The sequence below is a fragment of the Stegostoma tigrinum genome, chromosome 2 (assembly GCF_030684315.1).
Source record: "Stegostoma tigrinum isolate sSteTig4 chromosome 2, sSteTig4.hap1, whole genome shotgun sequence".
In the NCBI taxonomy this organism is placed as follows: domain Eukaryota; kingdom Metazoa; phylum Chordata; class Chondrichthyes; order Orectolobiformes; family Stegostomatidae; genus Stegostoma; species Stegostoma tigrinum.
In genome coordinates, this window is record NC_081355.1 from 6,532,923 (window position 1) to 6,553,529 (window position 20,607).

At 38.6% G+C, this 20,607-nt stretch overlaps 2 protein-coding genes across 4 annotated transcripts in view; one reads left to right on the top strand and one right to left on the bottom strand.

Moving 5' to 3' along the window:
* atp2c1 (ATPase secretory pathway Ca2+ transporting 1) overlaps positions 1–4,374 on the top strand; it is a 109,303-nt gene extending 104,929 nt beyond the window's left edge. For both annotated transcript variants that reach the window (XM_048560236.2, XM_048560245.2), the window contains one exon: positions 3,310–4,374. In XM_048560236.2, coding sequence (XP_048416193.1) covers positions 3,310–3,428 — 119 coding nt within the window. In that variant the 3' untranslated portion in view covers positions 3,429–4,374. The remainder of the gene's footprint in view (positions 1–3,309) is intronic.
* Positions 4,375–6,234: 1,860 nt separating this feature from the next.
* Positions 6,235–19,975, bottom strand: LOC125466106 (protein asteroid homolog 1-like). 2 transcript variants are annotated; one of them, XM_048560267.2, is made up of 4 exons: positions 18,623–19,975; positions 14,685–14,892; positions 8,658–8,853; positions 6,235–7,447 (listed from the first exon to the last, which is right to left on the bottom strand). In XM_048560267.2, the coding sequence occupies exons 1-4, from the start codon at positions 19,973–19,975 to the stop codon at positions 7,141–7,143; spliced, it is 2,064 nt and encodes a 687-aa protein (XP_048416224.1). In that variant the 3' UTR covers positions 6,235–7,140. The 2 variants fall into 2 exon arrangements, with proteins under 2 accessions (XP_048416224.1, XP_048416215.1); XM_048560258.2 differs by having other exon boundaries at positions 18,599–19,975.
* Positions 19,976–20,607: the final 632 nt, after the last annotated feature.

Sequence of the window (20,607 nt, forward strand, 5' to 3'; positions counted from 1 at the left end):
CCTAATTACTTGCTATATCTAATTCATTTCAAAAAGCTTGTGACATTTAAACTCAAGATTGAATAGAACATTGAGCCTGTGCACTCTGAGAGAACCTGCAGAGGGAAATGAAATTGAACTGAGAGGTGCGTTGCCTGGCAAGAACCAAAAGTTTCAATCATACCAGTGGTTAACATAAGAACATAAGAAATAGGTACAGGAAAAGACCATTTAGTTCCTCATGCCTGCCTCACCGTTCAGTAAGATCATGGCTGATCTGCCTTGATTCCTGTTATGTGCTAACTCCCCACATCCCTCAAATTCCAGCTATTTCAAAATCTACCTAGCTCCTCTGTACATATTTTTAGTGACCTAACCACTTCAATTGTTTGAAATAAGGAATTCGAGATATTTATTAGTCTATGGGAGAAGAAATTCATTTGCATCTCTATTTTAAATGAGTGTGCCCCTTAGTTTTAGATTACCTGTTATTGGAAATACCTTATCAATATCTATTCTGTCAGGTGTCCCCAAAATCTTGAGTTTCAATAAGATCATTTTTCTGAAATTTAATGAATAAAGGTCTGTTTAACCATTCTTGATAAGTCAGCCCCTCTGTTCCAGATATTAGCCTAGAGAATCAAATAAAATCCTTTTTGAAAGATAGGGACCGAAACTGTACACAGTACATCCCCACCAAAATCTAACACAGTTTTAAAAAAGGCTTCCTTTTTTTTAAAAACTCCAATTCCCTAGCAATATTCCATTAATCAGCTTAATTACTTGTATCTACTTGTGCATGAAACAAAAAATTAACCATAACGCCAAACCCTCTGTGCAGCACTTTTTTATCCTCTCCATTTAAATAAAGCTGCCTTATGATTCTTCCTTTCAAAGTGCACACCCTTACACTTTGCTACATTAAACTCAACCTGCCAACTTTCGCCCATTTACCTATCTGTATTCCTTTGTAGATTTCTTATGTCCTTATCACAATATACTATCATTGAACAGTCAGCAAATTTGGATGCATTACACTCTACTCCCTTCTTCAACACCACTATCTTTGCAGCTACTTCCTTTTAATACAGGCCAGCAGGCCCTAGTGACCTGTATGGCTTTCATCTCATTAGTTTGTTAAATACTTTATTCTCCATGATAGAGACTGACACAAGACCTTTCCTTAGCCCCTTGCTTATCTCTGTCATCTTTGGGATGTTTATACTATCCTCCACCATGAAGACAGATTCAGAATATTGCTTTAAAATTGTCTATCATTTCCTTGTTTCTTGTTATTAATTCCCCATTTGTATCGTCCAAGGATTCTACACTTCTTTTGTTACTCTCTTTTTATTTACCCATAGAAATTCTCACTGGTCATCCTCACGTTTATTTTCTCAGCCTTTATTAGCTTTTGAGTCACCCACTGGTAGGAACTTCTTTTAGGAACTAAACATCTGGCATGGCATTAATTTTCACTGCTTTGTATGCTTTAGTGTTTGATCACCCTTATTTAAGTTGAGGACACTAGATTAAGACTCAGGTTTCTGTCCCTCAAATTCGAATTTGAAATTCTACCATATTGTGATCACTAGCTATTCCCTGAAGTTTGAGATCTCTAATTAATCCTATATCATTACATATTACAAGATCTAAAGTAGCTAGTTCCCAGTTAGACTCTGCGACATGCTGTAAGAAGCAAACCCTGATGTAAATTTGACTTCCATGTTGCTTTTAACTGTTGGAGAGACCTCTCCTTCCCTCGTACTGGTGCCAGTGCCCCATAAATTAGAACCCATTTTTACCACACCAAGCTTTGAGCCATGTGTTGATTTCCTTAACTTACTTACCCTACGTCAATTTGCATATGGCTTTGGGAATAATCTGGTAATTTATTACTTTTGTGGTTCCACTTCTTCAATTTTGAGCTAAGCTGCCTGTAATTCCTCATGATTGTAAGTGTTATTTAGAAGAAGTTCTGAATCAGTCTCTATTCTTTGTCTGGTAACGAATGAATAAGTATTGGAACAGTAGAGGTAGAAATGTTAGAGCAGTAAAGCTGCATGTAAGCTGCAACAAATATTATGTATTTTAAATGTTCATTATGTACATGCATAAATTCATCCTGTTTGTTAAACACCAAACAGCAGAGCAGTAGTTTACTTTCGGTTGGACCTTTGTTTTGTGGAATCTAAAATATGCCTGTCTCTTAGTCACATTTTATTTGAAAAGATACTAAATCCTGCGTTGATTTGGCAGATTAGAAGTCAATGGATCTTGAAACAGAGGAGCTGATTTATTTACCTCATGTGGATTCAATAACTGATTCAAAATAGTTTGCCTGTATAGACTGGTGGTCTGAAAAGTTTTTCTTTAAAAAAGTTATGTTCAAGATACATTATTGTTATTCTCTCATGGAATGTGGGTGCTACTGGCTGGGCCATAAAAATAAACGTGAGGATGACCAGTGAGAATTTCTGTAGGTAAATCATCCTTGAGAATGTAGCGGTGAGCCACCTTGAACTGCGGCAATTTTTGTTGGATAGATACTCTGTCAATACTGTTACAAAGGGAGTTCCTGGACTTTGATCCCACGACAGCGAAATAACAGCATCATAGATCCAAGTCAGGATGCTGTGTGCCTTGGAGAATTTATGGGTGTTCCCATCTGCTCTTGTCCTTTGAGATGGTGGCAGTCGCTGCTTTGGAAGGCTAACTTCTATCCATCAATCTATCATGTTTAAAAATGCTAAAATATGAGTGCTGTTTAAGGATTTTAAATCTGTTGATTTTATTTATGCTTGCGCACTGGTAACATTTTTCCCCACGTGACTGAGATTTTATTGTTCATTTCCAAAAGGAAGTCTTATGACCCAAGATGATTCACATCATTTTAGGTATGTGTTCTGAATAACATGAATGGCAAGAACTGTGCCAGTGCTGTTTTGTGACAGAGCACCGGGGTCTATGCACTTGTAGCTATGATCACGATCACAATCACAATGGAGACCATTCCAGCGAGTATGCTTCATACCATCCCTCTGAAATTTGCTCGCTCTTCCTGTGTCTAATTTCTGCTTAGCTTAGACTTTCAATTTTCTTGTATGGCATTGCATTTTGTGAATATGGTTTTCTTAAATATTTTGAACAGATTCTTTGCAACTTTCGACTTTGAAAAGTGGAATAGTAACGTGAAATACTTGGAGAGATAATAGTTCTTTATTTCAGCATTGTGAAGGATGTCCAAACCTCTTGTGAGAGTTATGATTTCAGCCTGCTATTATATCTTTCAAAGTGCATTAATTGTATTTTGGTATCTTTCTCTTTTAGATCTTATTTTTTTGATGGGGCTTACTTCCTCAGTTTGCATAGTTTCTGAGATCATCAAGCGTTTGGAGAGACAGAAAGAGAAAGGCCCAAAACAAAGTAAATCCTTTTTAGATGTATGATGCATATTGCATCTTTGAATTTAACAACCAAAAAAAAACTAAGAACCTGATGATGCATTTGAAGAATGAACTTTGAATTGACATATGATGGTACTCGTAATTTAAAAGGACTGAAAAGATGTACTGAAAATGAGAACAATGAAGTATCTCTTGATCTCCATCTGTTGGGATAGCACAATGCAAACAGATGCAGAACTCTTCCCTGCAGACAGTGTGATTTGCTGCTTAAATGTACATAATATTTTGCTTCCTGTATAGGAAAGACACTGCAAGTGGATGTGGTGTAGCGTCTGTATTACACTGGATAGAATGAAAGTCTTTTTTTCCCAAATTTCAGTACTATTATTTATCAATAAATAATGTTATTTTATACTTGGTGTGGATTTCGTAGCATAAATTAGGTATTCTTAATGCATTGGGCATTCCATTATTCCAAAATATAAGCCACAAAAGTAAGATGCCTGCAGCTCTTTTATTTTCTTAATGTAAAATAATGTTTAAAAAAAATTGCTGAAATGCTTTTCTGTCCTTGTTTTTAAATCTTTGGAAGTCTTGACCACTATAGAACTCATGATTTGCAATCTAGAGGCTGTATCACGTGTAATGTGTTTAAACAGTAAAAAAAGTGCAAATGTGTACAATTTCGTGTTGAATAAAGTCTGTGTATGCCAGAGCACCTAACTGATCACATAACAGCCTGTAATACAAGACTAAATACAAAGTCTGCATTTTTCACTTTTTTAAAAAAAAAGTGTTTGTTCTCATTAGTTGAATGCATTTATGGTGTAAAACGGTGATAACATTAAACATCATTGTTTATTTTCTAACGAAGACCAGAAATGTAAGCAGTGATTTTCTTTTTGTATTGGGCGTCAGGCTGCATCTGCGATGGAATTGTATAGTCTATTTGGAAAATACAGTTTGTAATTAAATGATATTTGTAAGACTTGCCTGTCCGCCTTTTGATACCTTTTCCCCACTTTGCAGTCTTTCAGCAGTGGAAGCTTGATTGCAACACATCCGAATGCACAGCATAGCACTAATTCACTAACTTCTCCAATCTGAATGTTGTTAATTAACTTGGCTTTTAAATAACACTGCAGTAATCAACATGATATTGTGATGTTATAATAGTCATTGAGTCTTACAATATGGAAACAGACCCTTTGGTCCATGCCGCAATAAGCCAAAACTGAACTAGTTCCACCTGCCTGCTCCTGGCCCATATCCCTCCAAACCTTTGTTATTCATGTACTTATCCAAATGTCTTTTAAATGTAATTGTACCTTCATTCCACAAGCAAACTGTCCTCTGTGTAAATTTACTTCCTTGTATGTTGTCAATTACAGCACTGTACCTGTGAAAGCACTGCAAGTTCCTAAGAGCTGTGAGGTTGTGGGATTTTTATTCTGCTGGTTTTGAAGTTTGTTGCCAAACTGCACCGTTTTCTTTCCCCCCACTAACTGTGGACTGAGCAATAAAAAAAGCAATAAGCTAGTCAAAGTTGATGTGGAATATGGTAGCATTTTGAACAATACAATTCTCTTTGATTTGCTGAAATGATAACCTTGACGTTTGTAGAGATTATGGAGGAAGCTGCAGAGGACATGACAAAACTAGACATCTACATCCCAAGCTATTTTCTATTTAGTTAACAGATTAACACTTGTGAAAGTTAATTTTTCCAGCAACCACGATGATGCAATTGGTACCAAACAGTACCAATTTCATCCAGTGGGTAATGTTGAGAAGCATGAAATCTTTGTACTATTACCCAGGCTTGTGCACCAGAGGTAGACACAATCATGAACTCTTGCTTGATTGGCATTGGGCACAATTGCCAGGGATCACTTCCAACAGTGTGAGAGATCGTAATGTTTCATTGGATAACTGGTGCCTGTCTCAGGCCAGTCTCGTTAACTCAAAGAAGATATGCAAACGTTGTAGTCACTGTATTGCTTCCTAATAGTGTCAAGCTAGCAGCCAGTTCTGAAGTTCACCAACATCTTGTGATGGGTTCTCACTAAACTCTAAGGACTGTCTATCAGCATTACAAAGCCCAGAAATGTAGAAAATCGAACTTCCAAGCAACAACAATAACCTCATGCTGAAGGTTGTTGACAGCATCATATTCTGGGTCAACAATGATCAGCAATCTGTTTCCCTCAGGGCAACATCAACACTGGGATTGGAGCTTTGGCAGAGTGTCATGCCAAAAGTTAAATGCTGACCAGTTGCAAACTAAAAATACAAAGCTCTAACAAGATTGTGTTCTCAGCCCTCTCCTATGAGACACCTGAACAACTGCTGCAAGTGAGAGAAAATAGCTGGATAATTTTGATTTCTGGCTGAGATGAATATTAGGCATCACTTGGCAGGGCAGTTCACTGCTTGACAATGAACCAAATGCCTGACTGTATTTCTCTATGGCAAGCTTTCTATCGGCAGTCAATCCACAGGCAATGTCTGCAATATAAGGATATCTAAAAAGCAAGATTTTGGGTTGACCAGGATCAGAGTCAATGCTGGAAAGTCCTCACTGTTGACCAATTGCCTGGGATGTGCAGTCAAGAAAAATCAAAGCAAAGGACCTGGCTGGTAGGAAAAGACATAGCATAAATCAACTTGGACCAAAGTGACTCATTCTGGCAGGTACAAAAGGGATTACCACTGAAAAGGGCCTAACCAGCCACAACATACATCACAGCAGCAGCTGGTTCTCTCCCCAGACAGACAAATCTTATTGACATTGTTCAGTTAGTTTCTTTGGTTTACTTAGCCCCTCAAACACAGTATGAAATTTAGGTTGTAAGTGATCAATGTATTACCACATTATAGCAGATCAAAAGTTGAGTCTCCAGTATAGAAATCATTTACAAAATTTCATTCAATTTCCAGACAGAATCAGATAACAGTTTCAATAATGTCATCAATTCCAAATGAAAACTGAGACTTAACTGACTGTACAGTAAAATGTAACTTGGCTGGAATGACAATCTAGTATTCATACAATGAAAGCACTTTGAATAAAATATATGTTGGGACAGATACAGGTCCTGAGATTTGCCAGCATAAATCACTGACTTCTGCATATAAAGTATGATGCCTATCTCACTAATACCGTGCATTATGGTCCTAAAATATATCTTGTGTTAAATGAAAATACTGCAATAATAGATGTTAAACTAGCACTACAATGTGGAAAGACAGTTAATCTTTCTTTAAACGTGAGTCTAGAGTTGAGATCTTTACAAATTGCAACTTGCAAACTTAACCAGTAAACTGCTAATTTAAGCACAGCCAGATTTAAATCCTGGTCTCTATTGAGTTAGACATTTTAAATTCAAGATAGGACTACATTCTCCAGCGGATGGACAGCAAAAACAAACCCAAATAAACGACAGTTTATCTGAGGTTTGAAAACAAAAACAAAAAGTTGCTGAAAAGCCAAGCAGGTCTGGCAGCATCCATGAAGGAAAAACAAATCAGAGTTAATATTTCGGGTCTGGTGACCTTCCCTCAGAACTGTTCCGGCAACTACTGTTTTTGTTCCTGATTTACATTATTCAGTTTTTTTCAGTTAAGTTTAAAAACAAGATGGGCTGTGGTGATGTATCCTCATGAAATCCTTGTACAATGCTGTAAAGTGAGTTGTATGTCTTTTGCATTTAAATTCCAACAACTTTTGATGCTACAAGTAACAAAGATTTTATCAAAACTCCTCAGTTGTCAAGGCTGCAAATCGATTATTTGTATCAGGCCAGGCACACAGTCTCTGATTATCCTTGCTCAATGATCCAGTGGAATTAGTTGTTTGTTTTTCATTCACTTTGACTCGAGACCTATGTTTGGACTTGTTTATCTTCTGGAAGAAGTCTGCTGGTAGGGTAATGATCACTGTGTGCAGGAGCTCATGGTAAATTTCACCTGCAATCAGAGATCCTTTCAATAGATCCTCTGCGGCAACCGTAGATTTCAGTGTTTGGTACAAGCGATGCACAGAAGTCCCACTATAGAGGCTTTCCAGGATAAAAAGAACAAACAGATGTGAGAGGGAATTCCTAAACGGCTATTCAGAAATGAACTAGGCTCAATCCAAGATTGAAAGTATTGCTCAAAATGCAAAACTTATAATCAGAACCAAGGTTAGCAATAAAGTGAAACTCTTAAAATCTAGTTTTAGCTGTAGTGATCAATTGTTAAATATTGCCTGGTGTGCCTCAGAAGCCAGTCTATAGTCACTCCAACTTTTGCTGTAGTGTAAAGACAGACAATTTGTTGGTCTATTTTCTCTGGGCCCTCTTAGGCAGCTGAGCTTTCTACTTCTGTTCGTCCCTTCCAATGCCCTTGCAAACAGTGAGGCTTAAGAGTTGTAGCAGTCGGTAACTTCTCCCAGTTATCAGTGCCATCCATTTTTACCTACCAATTTCCGGGACATAACCTGGTGCTTTTTGATTGGATAGGTTGAGACTTCTAAGCTATTCACTTCTGCAAGCAAACTGCTTTAATACTCGTAATATTTTAATAAGTCTGCTGTAAACATGTACAGAAATGTGTGTCATAGAAAAAATCTCTATTCCTATTGTACTGACATGAGCTCAATAATAACTGTTTGCTCAAGTTGGAAATCAGCGTTTTTGAAGATATTAACCATTTCACAACTTCATTGCAGATCTGGAAAGACTATTGCCCAATGCAATCCAGTTCCAGGCCTCAGTGAGCAAGAAGAACAAGCCAATCAGTCCTAAATCTTGTTCACCATTTCATTGATCATAGCCAATATGGACCTTAACTCCATTTACCTGTTATTGATCCACATCTTGCCAAATAATCTCTCAATTTTAGAAGTCCAATTTGCTAAATAGCACATCCTTTCAGCGTATTCCATATTTCTAAACCTATTAAAATATTCTCCACCTTATAGTTTTTTAAAAATTCTGATGTTGCCATTCCATGTACTAACATCTTCTCTGGGTAAAACTAAATGCCCATTTTTGCTGATAACTTTATGACTGAACTTTCAATTGAACAACTTAGACCACTGACAATATTTTTTTCCATTCTGTCTTTGAAAACTTTTTATCAAATCTTTGCTTAGTCTTCTCATTTTCTGTGAGAAAAGTCTCTAGGCTGCTCCAGCTTATCTTTCCAAATGAAGCTCCTTCCTCACCTTTGCATTAAGCCTCAATCATCCAGCTATCTGCAATAGATTTGTACAAATTTCCTTACCGTGTAATATCAGGCACAGGAAGGGCACTGCACAGGAGCTGATTTAGGTAGATTCCCATTAAAAGGCAACTTTGCCACTGACAGAACACGTGAGCCACATCTACATCCAGGTTCCACATTTGCTGCTTCCTTTCTTTCACTTGGGACAGTCTGTCATGCACCATTCTGATGCTCTTCTCATCAGAGCCACTGTTACCTAAGCACATTTGATTGTGAACATAATCAGTCACACCCAGAGTTCCCTGCAATTTTTTTTTTCATTGTTAGATCTAACAGTGAATTCACAGCCACTGGCACCTTGTAATGCAGAGCGGTCACGGACTCTTGACAAAAAGGTTCACTTAGCTCATTTCAGGGCTGATTTAGGAGGAAAGGCTGGGCTGGTACCCAATAGATTCAGGAGAATAAAGAATGATATTGTTGAAATGTATAGGATCCTGAGAGGAACTGACAGCATAGAAGAGCGGGTTGGAGTGGCGGTGGGGGGAATATCAGAAGAATGACTTTACATGTGAGGATGACACTAAAACGAGGGGGACAAAAACAGAATACTTTTAAGATGACAGAGGAGTTGATTTCTTTCCTCTCAATGTGTCATTAGTCTGTAGAATTACGTTCCTCAGAAAGCAGGGTAAGCTGGTTCATAGTTTATATTCAAGGTTGAATTTTATAGATGTTTAACGGACAAGTGAGTCAAGGATTATAGGGGACAGACAGGAAAGTAGAATTGAAACCACAGCCAGTCATGACGTTATTGAATAGTGGAGCAGGCTAAAATGGGCCACTCCTGTGTTCTTATAAAGGCACTGATATCTGACTGCCACCCTGTGACTCCCATCTAAAGATCCCCAACAAATCAAGTCAGACACCATCTTGTATTGTTAACCCTTGTTCCAGAACCCTAGGCTTTAGGAAAAAATTAGAAAAAAAACTGATTCTGTAGGATTTTCTATTAGATGATTTAGAGCTAGCAAAAGGCCTCAGATTCAATCTCTCTTTTTGTATTTATTGAGCTGGTCTCAGCCAGGACAACAGGCAGGGTATGACATAAATATTTGGAGTGGGAGGATGGAAACAATCTTGGTTACTACTTCTAACTGATAAGCACTCAAGTTTTAGATCCACAACAACTTTTCAGTCAGTAATAGGAGTATTCCGCATAGCTCAGTTAGCTGCTTTGACAGTTAATGGGGCTGTCAATTCGACAGTCATTGTCTCAAGCCTCACACTGACTACCTTTTTTTAAAATCTGATACTTTAATTCATTTATTTTAGCTTTTTATTCAAGTCATCTGAACAACTGTGGTGAATAAAGTCCCTCATCACAGCTACAGGGACAATAAAGAGTGAACAGAGACCTCAGCTACCAAAGAACGCATCAACTTGTAGAAAACAGTGATAAAAACGCAATCTGCAGGAAAGTCTATACATTTTGATGCTCCTGAAAGACCTTGTAATATCTGCAGAAAATCCCAGGACGCAAGTAAAATACCCTGATGCATTTCTGATCAGAATTTTAAGAATGACTGATAAACCAATAAAACATTCTACAGAATAGTCAAATTGCTTATTTAAATTTACTTTTTGAATAGGACAGAATCCCTGCAGTGTTGAAGCAGGCCATTCAACCCATTGGATCCACACTGAACCTCCAAAGAGCATACCACCCTTAATGTATCCTTGCATTTCCTATAGCTAATCCACCTAGCCAGCATACCCCTGAACACAACAGGCAATTTAGCATGACCAGTTAACCTAACCTGCACATCTTTGGTCCGTGGGAGAAAACCACAGCACTCAGTGGAAGCCGACACGGACAAGGCGGGGGGGGGGGGGGGGGGGGGACCATACAAACTCCACACAGACAGTCCCCTGTGGGTGGAATCAAACCTGGGTCCCTGGTACTGAGAGGCAGCAGTGCTAGCCACTAAACCACTGTGCTGCACCTTATTTCCTAATAACAGATTCCAGTTGCATCTCAATTTAGGATTCTAGTCTATTTGCATACAATAAAATTAGCTTTAAGAAACACCAGCAGTACTTAAACATCCAACTTTGCATGTTTGATACTGCCTATGAACATGCAGGAGATGCTCCCCCTAGTGTTTCAGCAAAAATAAATTCAACCTTCATCATCTATTTTCTTCAGACAATGCAGGCAGGGAAGAGTGAAAAGGCAGCACAAATGCTCCTAGTCATAAACTCTGTGCAGTAAAATTGCAAAGAGAAATCAGCATCACATAATGCAGCAGTGTGGTTCGGTGTTTAGCACTGCTGACTCACAGTGCCAGGAACCCGAGTTCAATTACAACTTTGGGTGACTGTGGAGTTGGTGCATTCTTCTCACATCTGTGGGCGTTTCCGCTGGTGCTGCGATTTCTTACCAGAGGCCAAAGATGTTTAGGCTAGAAGGATTACCCATGGTAAATGTGATGTTACAGGGGAAGGACGGGTGGGGTGGGGTTTTTGATGGGATTTTCTTTGGATGGTTAGCACAGGCTCAATGGGCCAAATGGCCTGTCTGCACTGTGGGGATTCTATGAGATGCGTATAGAGCATCATGGGCATCAAAAGGTACAAACATGCAGGTACTACAAGCAGAACAGTACATTTAGTATCAGACATGTAGCAAGCATACAACATAAAATCCTCAAGGTTTCACAAATCAATTTAGACATGGCCTGCAAGGCTGACCAAGGTGAAGGTGCAAGGACTCAAAAGGCAAATCTGAAGGACTATGTCATGTCCTTCACTGACTCATTCAAAAGTGCACCAGAATAGACTACTTTGAGACTAGGACCTGAGGGCACAGCTTTAGTGTAAGTAAGACCCTTCAGAACAGAGATGTGGAGGAACTTCTTCAGGTAGAAAATGGCAAATCTATTGAATTCATTGTCACAGAAGGCTGTGGAGGCCACGTCATTGAGTATATTTAAGACAGAGATAGATAGGTTCTTGGTTGTCAAAGGGATCAAAGATCATGGGGAAAAGTGGGAGAATGGAGTTGAGAAATTTATCACCCATAATTGAATGGTGGAGCAGATTTGATGGACCGAATGGCCTAATTTCTGCTCCGGTCTTACAACAGCAGGTCAAAGACTAAAAAATACTACAGAGAAGAGCTCACCCCTTGGTCTACTGTGCACAAGATACAAGTCAGGAATGTGATGGAATACTATTCACTGTAAGCCCAGCCTCAACACCATTCAAGAAGCTCAACACCATCCAGGACAAAGCAGCCTGCTTGCTTGCCAACCTGTCTGGCATTCTCAACATTCAATTCCTCCAACACTCTGGCACAGCAGCAGCAGGGTGTATCTACAAGATACACAGCAACTCACCAAGACTTCTCCCATGATATCTTACAAACTTGTGACCTCTACTGTGAAGAAGGACAAAGGCAGCAGATACATGGGCATACAACCACTTGCTAGTTCCCTTTTAAGCCACATACCATCACAATTTGGAGCAATACTGCTGTTTGTCTACTGTCAGTGTGTCAAAAACCTGGAACTCCCTCCCAACCAGCACCATGGGTGTACTGACACCACAGCCTACAACAGTTCAAGAAGCTAGCTCATTGCTATCTTCTCAAAGAAAATGAAGGATTGGCAATAATTTCTGGCCTGGCCAGCACTTGGAAAACAGTGACAGGATCAAATATAGTCAAATCGACTGACGTTTTTTTGAGGATGTAACCAGTACAGTTGATAAGGGGAAGCCAGTAGGTGGTTGAGTTGGCTTTCACTCAAGTCCCACGTAAGAGGTTAAAATTAAACTGCATGGGATTGGGAGATTGTGTAGTGACATGGATTTGACTGGTTGGCTGTCAGGAAATAAAGAATGACTAAAAATATACTTTTCTGAGTAGCAAGCAGTAACTGGTGTGGCACTGGGATCCGTGCTTAGACCAAAGCTATTCAGAATATTGTTGAGACCATCACTATTTTTCTTTTACTTTCTTCACTGTTTTTGGTTTGGAGCTGTGATTTGAAGTTAGGAATTAAACCTTGAATAGAAGCTTATTATAAAAACAGAACAAAGACAAGTGTATTCTGTAGGCAACAGGACTGGAAAAAAAAGCAACTTAATCACTAATCTAAGGACACTGAACAAATGGCCCCAAGGCGTTACACTTAGGGCCGGCAGCTAGTTGGATGTTGAGTTCTAAGGAAGGGTCAGCAGACCCAAAACATTAATTTTTTTTTCTTCACTGATGTTGCTGGATCTGCTGAACTTTTTCAGCACCTTCTGTTTTTGTAGTTGGATATTGAATTGGTCAAGAAGAACTTGAGTTAACCCAGCCAACCAGAGAATGTCATTTTTTTCTTTTCAACAAAGAGAATTTGACAGGTGAAAAAGATTTTTGGAAACTTCCAGGGAGAAGGTCGTTTTGTTTTGTACTCTACAATTTACTTGCAGTAACTGAATTGTGGAATGGTCTGAGAAGAAGAATCCCAGTCTGTAGGAAACAAGTCTATTTCTAAAAGTCTGCTGAAATTGTTTACATTTCACAGGTGGCTTCAGTTACAGTTCTACTTGTCTGCAAAAAACACCTGTCCAAGGATTTCTGAAAGCCTTATATTGATCATTTGAAACAGTTTATTGAACTGACAAATTACAATTCGTTTACTTTCTTTTTTAGTTTTTCCCCTTACCTGTGTGACTGTTTGAAGTGGAGGTTATAATCAAAAAATATTGGGCTTTAGATTGTAGATATTAATTATGTTGTCTTGTTAATCAGTGTTCTGCTGAAGTTACTTTGTCAATAATAAATTGTTAATTTTTGGTAAAGCTTTAAACATGATATCCAGGATCTTATTCATAAAGTCTGGTTTGGAACTACTGAGTAATTTTGAGGGCAATTCAATGCTTCAATTTCACTGTGCTGCATATTCAGTGATATTAAGGCCAATTCATTTGGCCTGCTATCCCTGTATAATTACATATTAATGATTTAAATGAAGAAACTAAATGTAATATGTCCAAGTCACAACAAAAGTGGACGAACTGAGGGGAGGATGCCGACATACTTCAGTGTGATTTGGACAAGTTGAGTGAGTGCATAATGCACCGCAGATGAACCAAAATGTGGATAAATGTGAGGTTATTGCAGTTGGTTTTTAAAAAAAGGGCAGATTATCTGAACAGTGATAGATTGGGAAAGGGAGAGGTGTAATGCAGCCTAGGTGTTTTATACACTAGCCACTGAAAGTAAACATGCAGATGCAGCAAGTACTGAAGTGGGCAAATGGCACGTTGACTTTCATTGCAAGAGGATTTGAGTACCAGAGTAGGCTTGCTGCAATTCTACAGAACATTAAGTGAGAGCACACTCAGAGCACCGGGTTTCCTTATCGGAGGAAGGTTGACTGTCTCTGTGCAAAATGTGAAAGAATTTACCATTCCTGGTAGTGATATGTGAAGAGAAACAAGATCAGTTAGGACTGCATTCACAAGTATAGAAGAACTGGGGACAGGTGGAGGTGATTTGAAATATAAACTTATAAAATCCTAATAGGACTAGACAGGATAAATGCAGGAAAGATGTTTCTGAAGACTGGGGATTCCAGAACCAGGGGTCACAATTGAAGGATATGGAGTATACGATTTAGGACTGAGACGAGGAGAAATTTCTTCCAAGAGTAGTGAGCCTGTGAAGGCCAAAACATTGCATGTTTTCATGCAGTTATATATAGTTCTTGGAGCTAAAGGGGATCGAAGCCCACATCCTATGAATGAAGGAATAAAATCTCAAGGAGTGAAACTGCTTCCTTCAATCAGTAAAGCATTCAGGTGATAAAGGACAAAAGGCAAGGCAGTCCAGACAAATCAGCCATTCACTCTCCCACATTGTGAAAAGTTATATGGGTCTGCAATTTGGATCTACAGCACAACAGGTCAAACTACATACGTAAGTAACGCCCAACTTCAATTGTTCTCAGGACGTTCCCTATTGAATAATCTCATTCTAATTTGCAACACAAATGCAATAAGCCCTGTTTTCTTCAGATAATTTCTATTTACCTGGCTTATGTATTATTTTATTCAGTTCTCCAGTTACAATGCAGAGCAGCAGAGCCTGAAGATGGTGCAATGTCACTTTGGGTTCAGCATGAACCACCCAGTAGCATGTCACAGCAACTGTTAGCTGCAGGTGAGCTGGCAAGGCTAGCACATCGGGTTTCGCGCTCAGAACATCCAGTAGAAAACTGATTCTGTCCGACAGAGAAATCTGCAGGAAAAAAAAAGAAAGATCAGGATCCTCTGATAACCAATCCACTCACAGGGCTATAGCTGTGAGATGATTAATCTGACATGGTGGCATAGCGGTAATGTAATGAGATTAGTAATTCAGAGGTCCAGGCTAATTCATTGGAGACATGGGTACAAATATCACTGATAGATTTTTAAAATCTATCTGATTCGCTAATGTCTTTGAGGAAAAGAAATCTGTTTCCCCACCTGACCTGGTCTATACACGATTACAGACTCTTAGAAACATAGTCGACTCTTCATTGCCCTTGGAATTTGTTTAGTAAGCCACACGAGTTCAAAACAAGGATGGGCAACAATTGCCGATGGACACCCACATCACATGAAAGGGTAAGAACTAGAAAACACAGCTAAGAGCTTTTCATGTTGAAAGTTCCTTTACATGAAACATTAACTTTGTTTCTCTCTCCACAGATGCTTCCAGACCTGCTGAATGTTTCCACCATTTTCTGTTTTGGGATCAGATGTACTTTGTGGAGTAAAGATTCTTAAAATAACACCTAAATGCTGAAATTTTAAATTAGGAGTTTTGAAAATTATACACTATAACCCTGGGGGGAAGTAGTAGAATTTGTGGTAACTAGGAAAATTTCTTTTCTTACTTCATGAATTTAAAACGGCTAAAGTTAAAGCTTGAAATTTGTCAAATTTCAAAACTAGATTGATGCCCAGTTCCATATAATTTTGTTTTTGATAATTTACTGGAAAATATTGTGTTTAGGAAGGTTGGCTTGCCGAAGGACCTGTACTGTACTGTAATGTTCTATTTCAAATAGTGGCACCCATTTATGAGGCTTTTTGTCTATAAACTTTCACAGAATGTGACATCACTGGCACAGTCCAGCATTTGATGCCCATCTGCAACTGTCCTTGAACTGAGTGGCTTGCTTGGCAATTTCAGTGGACAGTTAACAGTCAACCATACTGTCTCGAGTCACAAAGAGGTCAAACTGGTTCAAGGAGACAGATTTTCCTCCCTGAGAATAGCTAACAATTCCAAATTTATTGAAAATAAATTCCACAGAAGAACATGAACACATCTTACAAACTTCAGCCTGGATTGATGGTCCAGTGACATTACCACTGTGCCAACATCTCGCCACTAAATTGTTAATCACACCCATAAGTATCATTGGATAGAAGGCATTTAAAAGAAAAATGTCATAGTGGGCATACTAATTTTGAACTGAATGCAGAAAACTTTACTTTGCATGTGAATATACAATGGACGATCTGGGGAATGTGATACTATGAACGAAGGACAAAACAAAAATTGTTTCAGATCAGACTTGATATATGGTTATTTTACCAATAAAATTCAAAGCTAAGAAAGCATTATTGTGATGATCAAGACCGAGGCATAAAAATAAGATGTTAACTACAGGATAGATAATGGAACCATGACAGCATTCAAAGATCCTTACTTTATGAATACTGTTAGACACAAGGATTAAACAACATTTATGTTAAAAGCAGACAGTATTGAGAATTAAACTAAAAGGTAGTCAACTGAGAAATAAAATATTCTTCTACTCACAAAATATTAATAAAGGAATATTTTAAAATCAGCAAGAATAAGGGAGAAATAAATAAATCTTCATATGATAACTTCAAAACATCATAAACAAACCGACTAAATAAAAGCTTAATTTCATGAAGGAATCTTCACCAAACAACTGGGGAATAATGTTAAAAGATACTGTATAACATGAAAGTAGGAAGAACAGATACAGACAGTTAGCATCCTATTTTCAATGCAGGTGATCAAAACAATATAAAAGTAAGCACCATACACTGAAGATTTAAAAGTATTAGAAACCCTCAGACAACACTCGTCTAAACAGAGATAATGGGAACTGCAGATGCTGGACAATCTGAGATAACAAAGTGTACAGCTGGATGAACACAGCAGGCCAAGCAACATCTCAGAAGCACAAAAGCCGACATTTCAGGCCTAGACCCTTCATCAGAAATCTAGGCCCGAAACATCAGCCACTGTGCTCCTAAGATGCTGCTTGGCCTGCTGTGTTCATTCAGCTCTACACTTTGTTATCTCCTCACAACATATTTTTCCTACAGGGAGAAGGTACCTTATTCTCTCAGGGCTTTAAAATAAAATGTTTCTTTAAAGGTTGAAGGATATTTTATTTGTAGACATTGTTGAATAGTCGGAAACAACCAACTGAATGCTACTGGATTTGGTATTACTTTTCTTGATATTGCAGTATACTAATGCACTTAAAAGTACAGCAAACTTTGTTTAAATCGGCACCTTACGGACCAGCACGCTTCATAAACTAGCAAAACTTATATACCTCAAATACTGCAATGTCCAAGTATTTATGCTGTAAATAAAGTATAACATAGAAGTGTATACTCCCCTGCATTACATTTCTATTACTTACTGTGTATATTTTGATGTTAGGTCATGTGTTATAGTTTTTACATCGATTTTTGAGATGTTGATGTCTCAAAGCTACAGGGTTTACTGTGGTCACGTACCTCAATTCTGGTCGCCACATTACCAAAAAGATGTGGATTCTTTGGACAGGGTGCAGAGGAGGTTCACCAGGATGTTGCCTGGTATGGAGGGCGCTAGCTATGAAGAAAGGTTAAGTAGATTAGGATTATATCCATTAGAAGATGGAGATTGAGGTCTACAAAATCATGAGGGGCATAGACAAGGTGAAGCTTCCCCCCCCAAGAGTGGGGGACTCAATTACTAGGGGTCATGAGTTCAAAGTGAGAGGAGGCAAGTTTATGGGAGATATGCGTGGGAAGTTCTTTACACAGAGGGTGGTGGCTGCCTGCAATGCGTTGCCAGTGGAGGTGGTAGACGCAGACACGATAGTGTCTTTTAAGATGTATCTGGACAGCTACATGGATGGGCAGGACGCAAAGGGATACAGACTCCTAGAAAATAGATGACAAGTTTAGATTTAGGATCTTGATCGGCACAGGATTGGAGGGCCAAAGGGCCTGTTCCTGTGCTGTAATTTTCTTTTCTTTGTTCTTTGTATCCAGAATATTTGATCAACTGATACACACCTGGTCCCATGGGTGCTGATTAATTGAGAAGTTTGTTGTACATTGTGTTAAATTTCTATGATAAAATTGTAAATGAGGTGACTTACTCATTTTAAGTTTTTCTGACAACAGGCAAACTCTATTCTTTATATGATTAAGCAAGGAAGTATACATTCTTAACAGAGAAACCCAAACTCTTATAATATCTGGATGTTTATAGCACAAAGTTTATTAAAAAAAACAGGCTGTTTGGAGGAAGGTTACAATCTTGGCTAGTTTCTTCCCTGGTGAGTTTCTCAGATACTAGGCTAAGTTTTATGGGATTAACTAGCCTAATTTCAGCAGACAGATGTTATCAGGGAGATACAGGCAATACCTGGGTTGCGAACAGTTGAAGTTCCTGATTCTTTTTGCAAGTCAGAACAAAATGCAGGTCAATATAAAATAGCAGTTCACAAGTACAGGAAACATTTGTATGTCATATATTTAAAATTCCCTATATAGGATCAGGGAATCAGTAAATCACGGACCCCCTGTACCCCTGATCTAAAATAGATCCAAGTAACGTTAAAGCTAGAAATCACTTCAATCTGTGACAGTCTGTAATATAATACATATTCAGTTCCAATATCTCTCACTTTATATTTTTGATGCGCATTCACCTCAGGTAGTCTTTGCAATGAATAGATTTCATTTGCATTGAATCTTTTCAGCACCGCTTGGACACTAGATTTTCTCAGTGTTTGTTCGTACCTATCAAATTCATCCACACAAGGCATTTTGTTGAACCTTTCTTCGTCAATGCCTGCCTGTACCAAAACCCTACTTGATAAGTCCAACGTTAGATCAGGACAAGGCTCGCTGGTACACAGCAACAGTCCATAAATGACCTGACGAATATACAATGAGCATCTATTACTGCTGGGTCTGCCAGCATTCTCCACCTGATTGTGCAAAAATGCTCTCTTTAAGATCAAGCAGTCACTAAGAAAAGGGGCTAACTCTCCTTTCATCAGGGCAAGGCACATCCATTCTGGGGCTTTGCTGGCCAAGGCAATGGGAACGTAAGCTCTTAAGTCTTTATTCTGAAAGAACTTTGTAAGATCCACTTCTGACTGAGTATATTCATCAATGAGAGAGAAGAGAATTTTTCGGATCCCTTCACGTTCATTCTGTTTCAGACATTTAAGAATGTTTTCTATAGCCTCCTTTGGATCAGAAAACTTGGACAGCCAGTTCAGAAGACCTTGAATCCGCATATTTTTCCTTCCTGAACAAGATGTCTTTGCATTGATATGCACTTGGGAGAGAAAGGTCTCCAAGGGAGGTATATTCACGTAATCATTGCCATTCAACACTGCAAACAGAGGCAGTAGGGCTTTGTTTACGAGGTTAAAATGTTTACAGAAATTGTCAATGGAGAAACACTGGGCCAAAATGTAGGATCCAGAATGGTCATTTGGAGTAATTATGTTTTGCCACTTAAAGTAATTGAGAGGACAATAACCAGCCTTCAAATCAAAGATACAGAAATCGCTGTCTAACGACACAACAGGGCAGGCCCACTGATTAGCGAGAGTTACAATATCACGGTCTGCTTCTGAATGACATTGGACGAAAGGTATTTGCAACTGCAGTAAAACTTGTTTAAAAACTTCAGGGCTCAGCAGCGGTAGCAGCATTCCTCCACCACCTCTCGAGATGACACGTGCTTTTTGGATTTTTTCCCTGGCCCGCTGTTTGAGAGTTTCGAACTTCTTATCGGTGCAATCGCATCCACCATCAAACACCACATATGGCCCAATATTACAGACAGACAAGGCCTCAAAAAATTTGCAGATGATGTCAGTCAACAAATCATATTCACCTCCATACTGAAGATCGAGACCAGAATCAAAGTAAAGTCTATGAAATAAGCTATTGCCATCGATCACAATTCTTGTATTTTGTATCTTGACATTATTAAAAAAATTATGATTTTCTCCAATGTAGGTCATCAATCCATGGACACCCATGTTAGACAGCAACAAGCTTCACCCTGAGTAATGAATACAAGGAGTTAGGTTGGATTGGTAGGTCATATCTGAGCATTGTTATGTGGTACAAAATCTAATTCAACAACTGAATAAATTCACTATAATAATGCATATAGTAATTCGTTAGAATGACACATCAGTCTTGGTGTCCACCCCCCCCCCCCCCCCAAGCTTTTTATCTTGCACTCAACATACTCATCTGTTTCAAGTTTTAAAAAACTAACAGCCATTACCTGGCTCATCCCCTAGAACAATGCCTGAGCCAGTCAGTCAAGTAACACCACAAACTACTCAAGGGCACTTAGAGGAAGAACATAAAATGCTGGCCCAACCAAAGCTCACATCCCCTGAATTAATTTAAAACAAAAATCAAGAGTCATCTGCCCTGTTTTAAACAAAGCTTGATAGTTAATTATTAGTCATCACTGAACTGGTGCACTGTCCACTGTAATGCCTCTACCAGAATCCACAGGCTATTCAATTAACTCTCTTCTCACAGTATAAAATGTTATTTCCCCTTGCATTCTTGAAAATGTCCTGGTGACTGCAAGATGTGTATTTTATCAGTAACATAATTGGTCAAATTTCATATGAAGTTCAGTGACTAAACA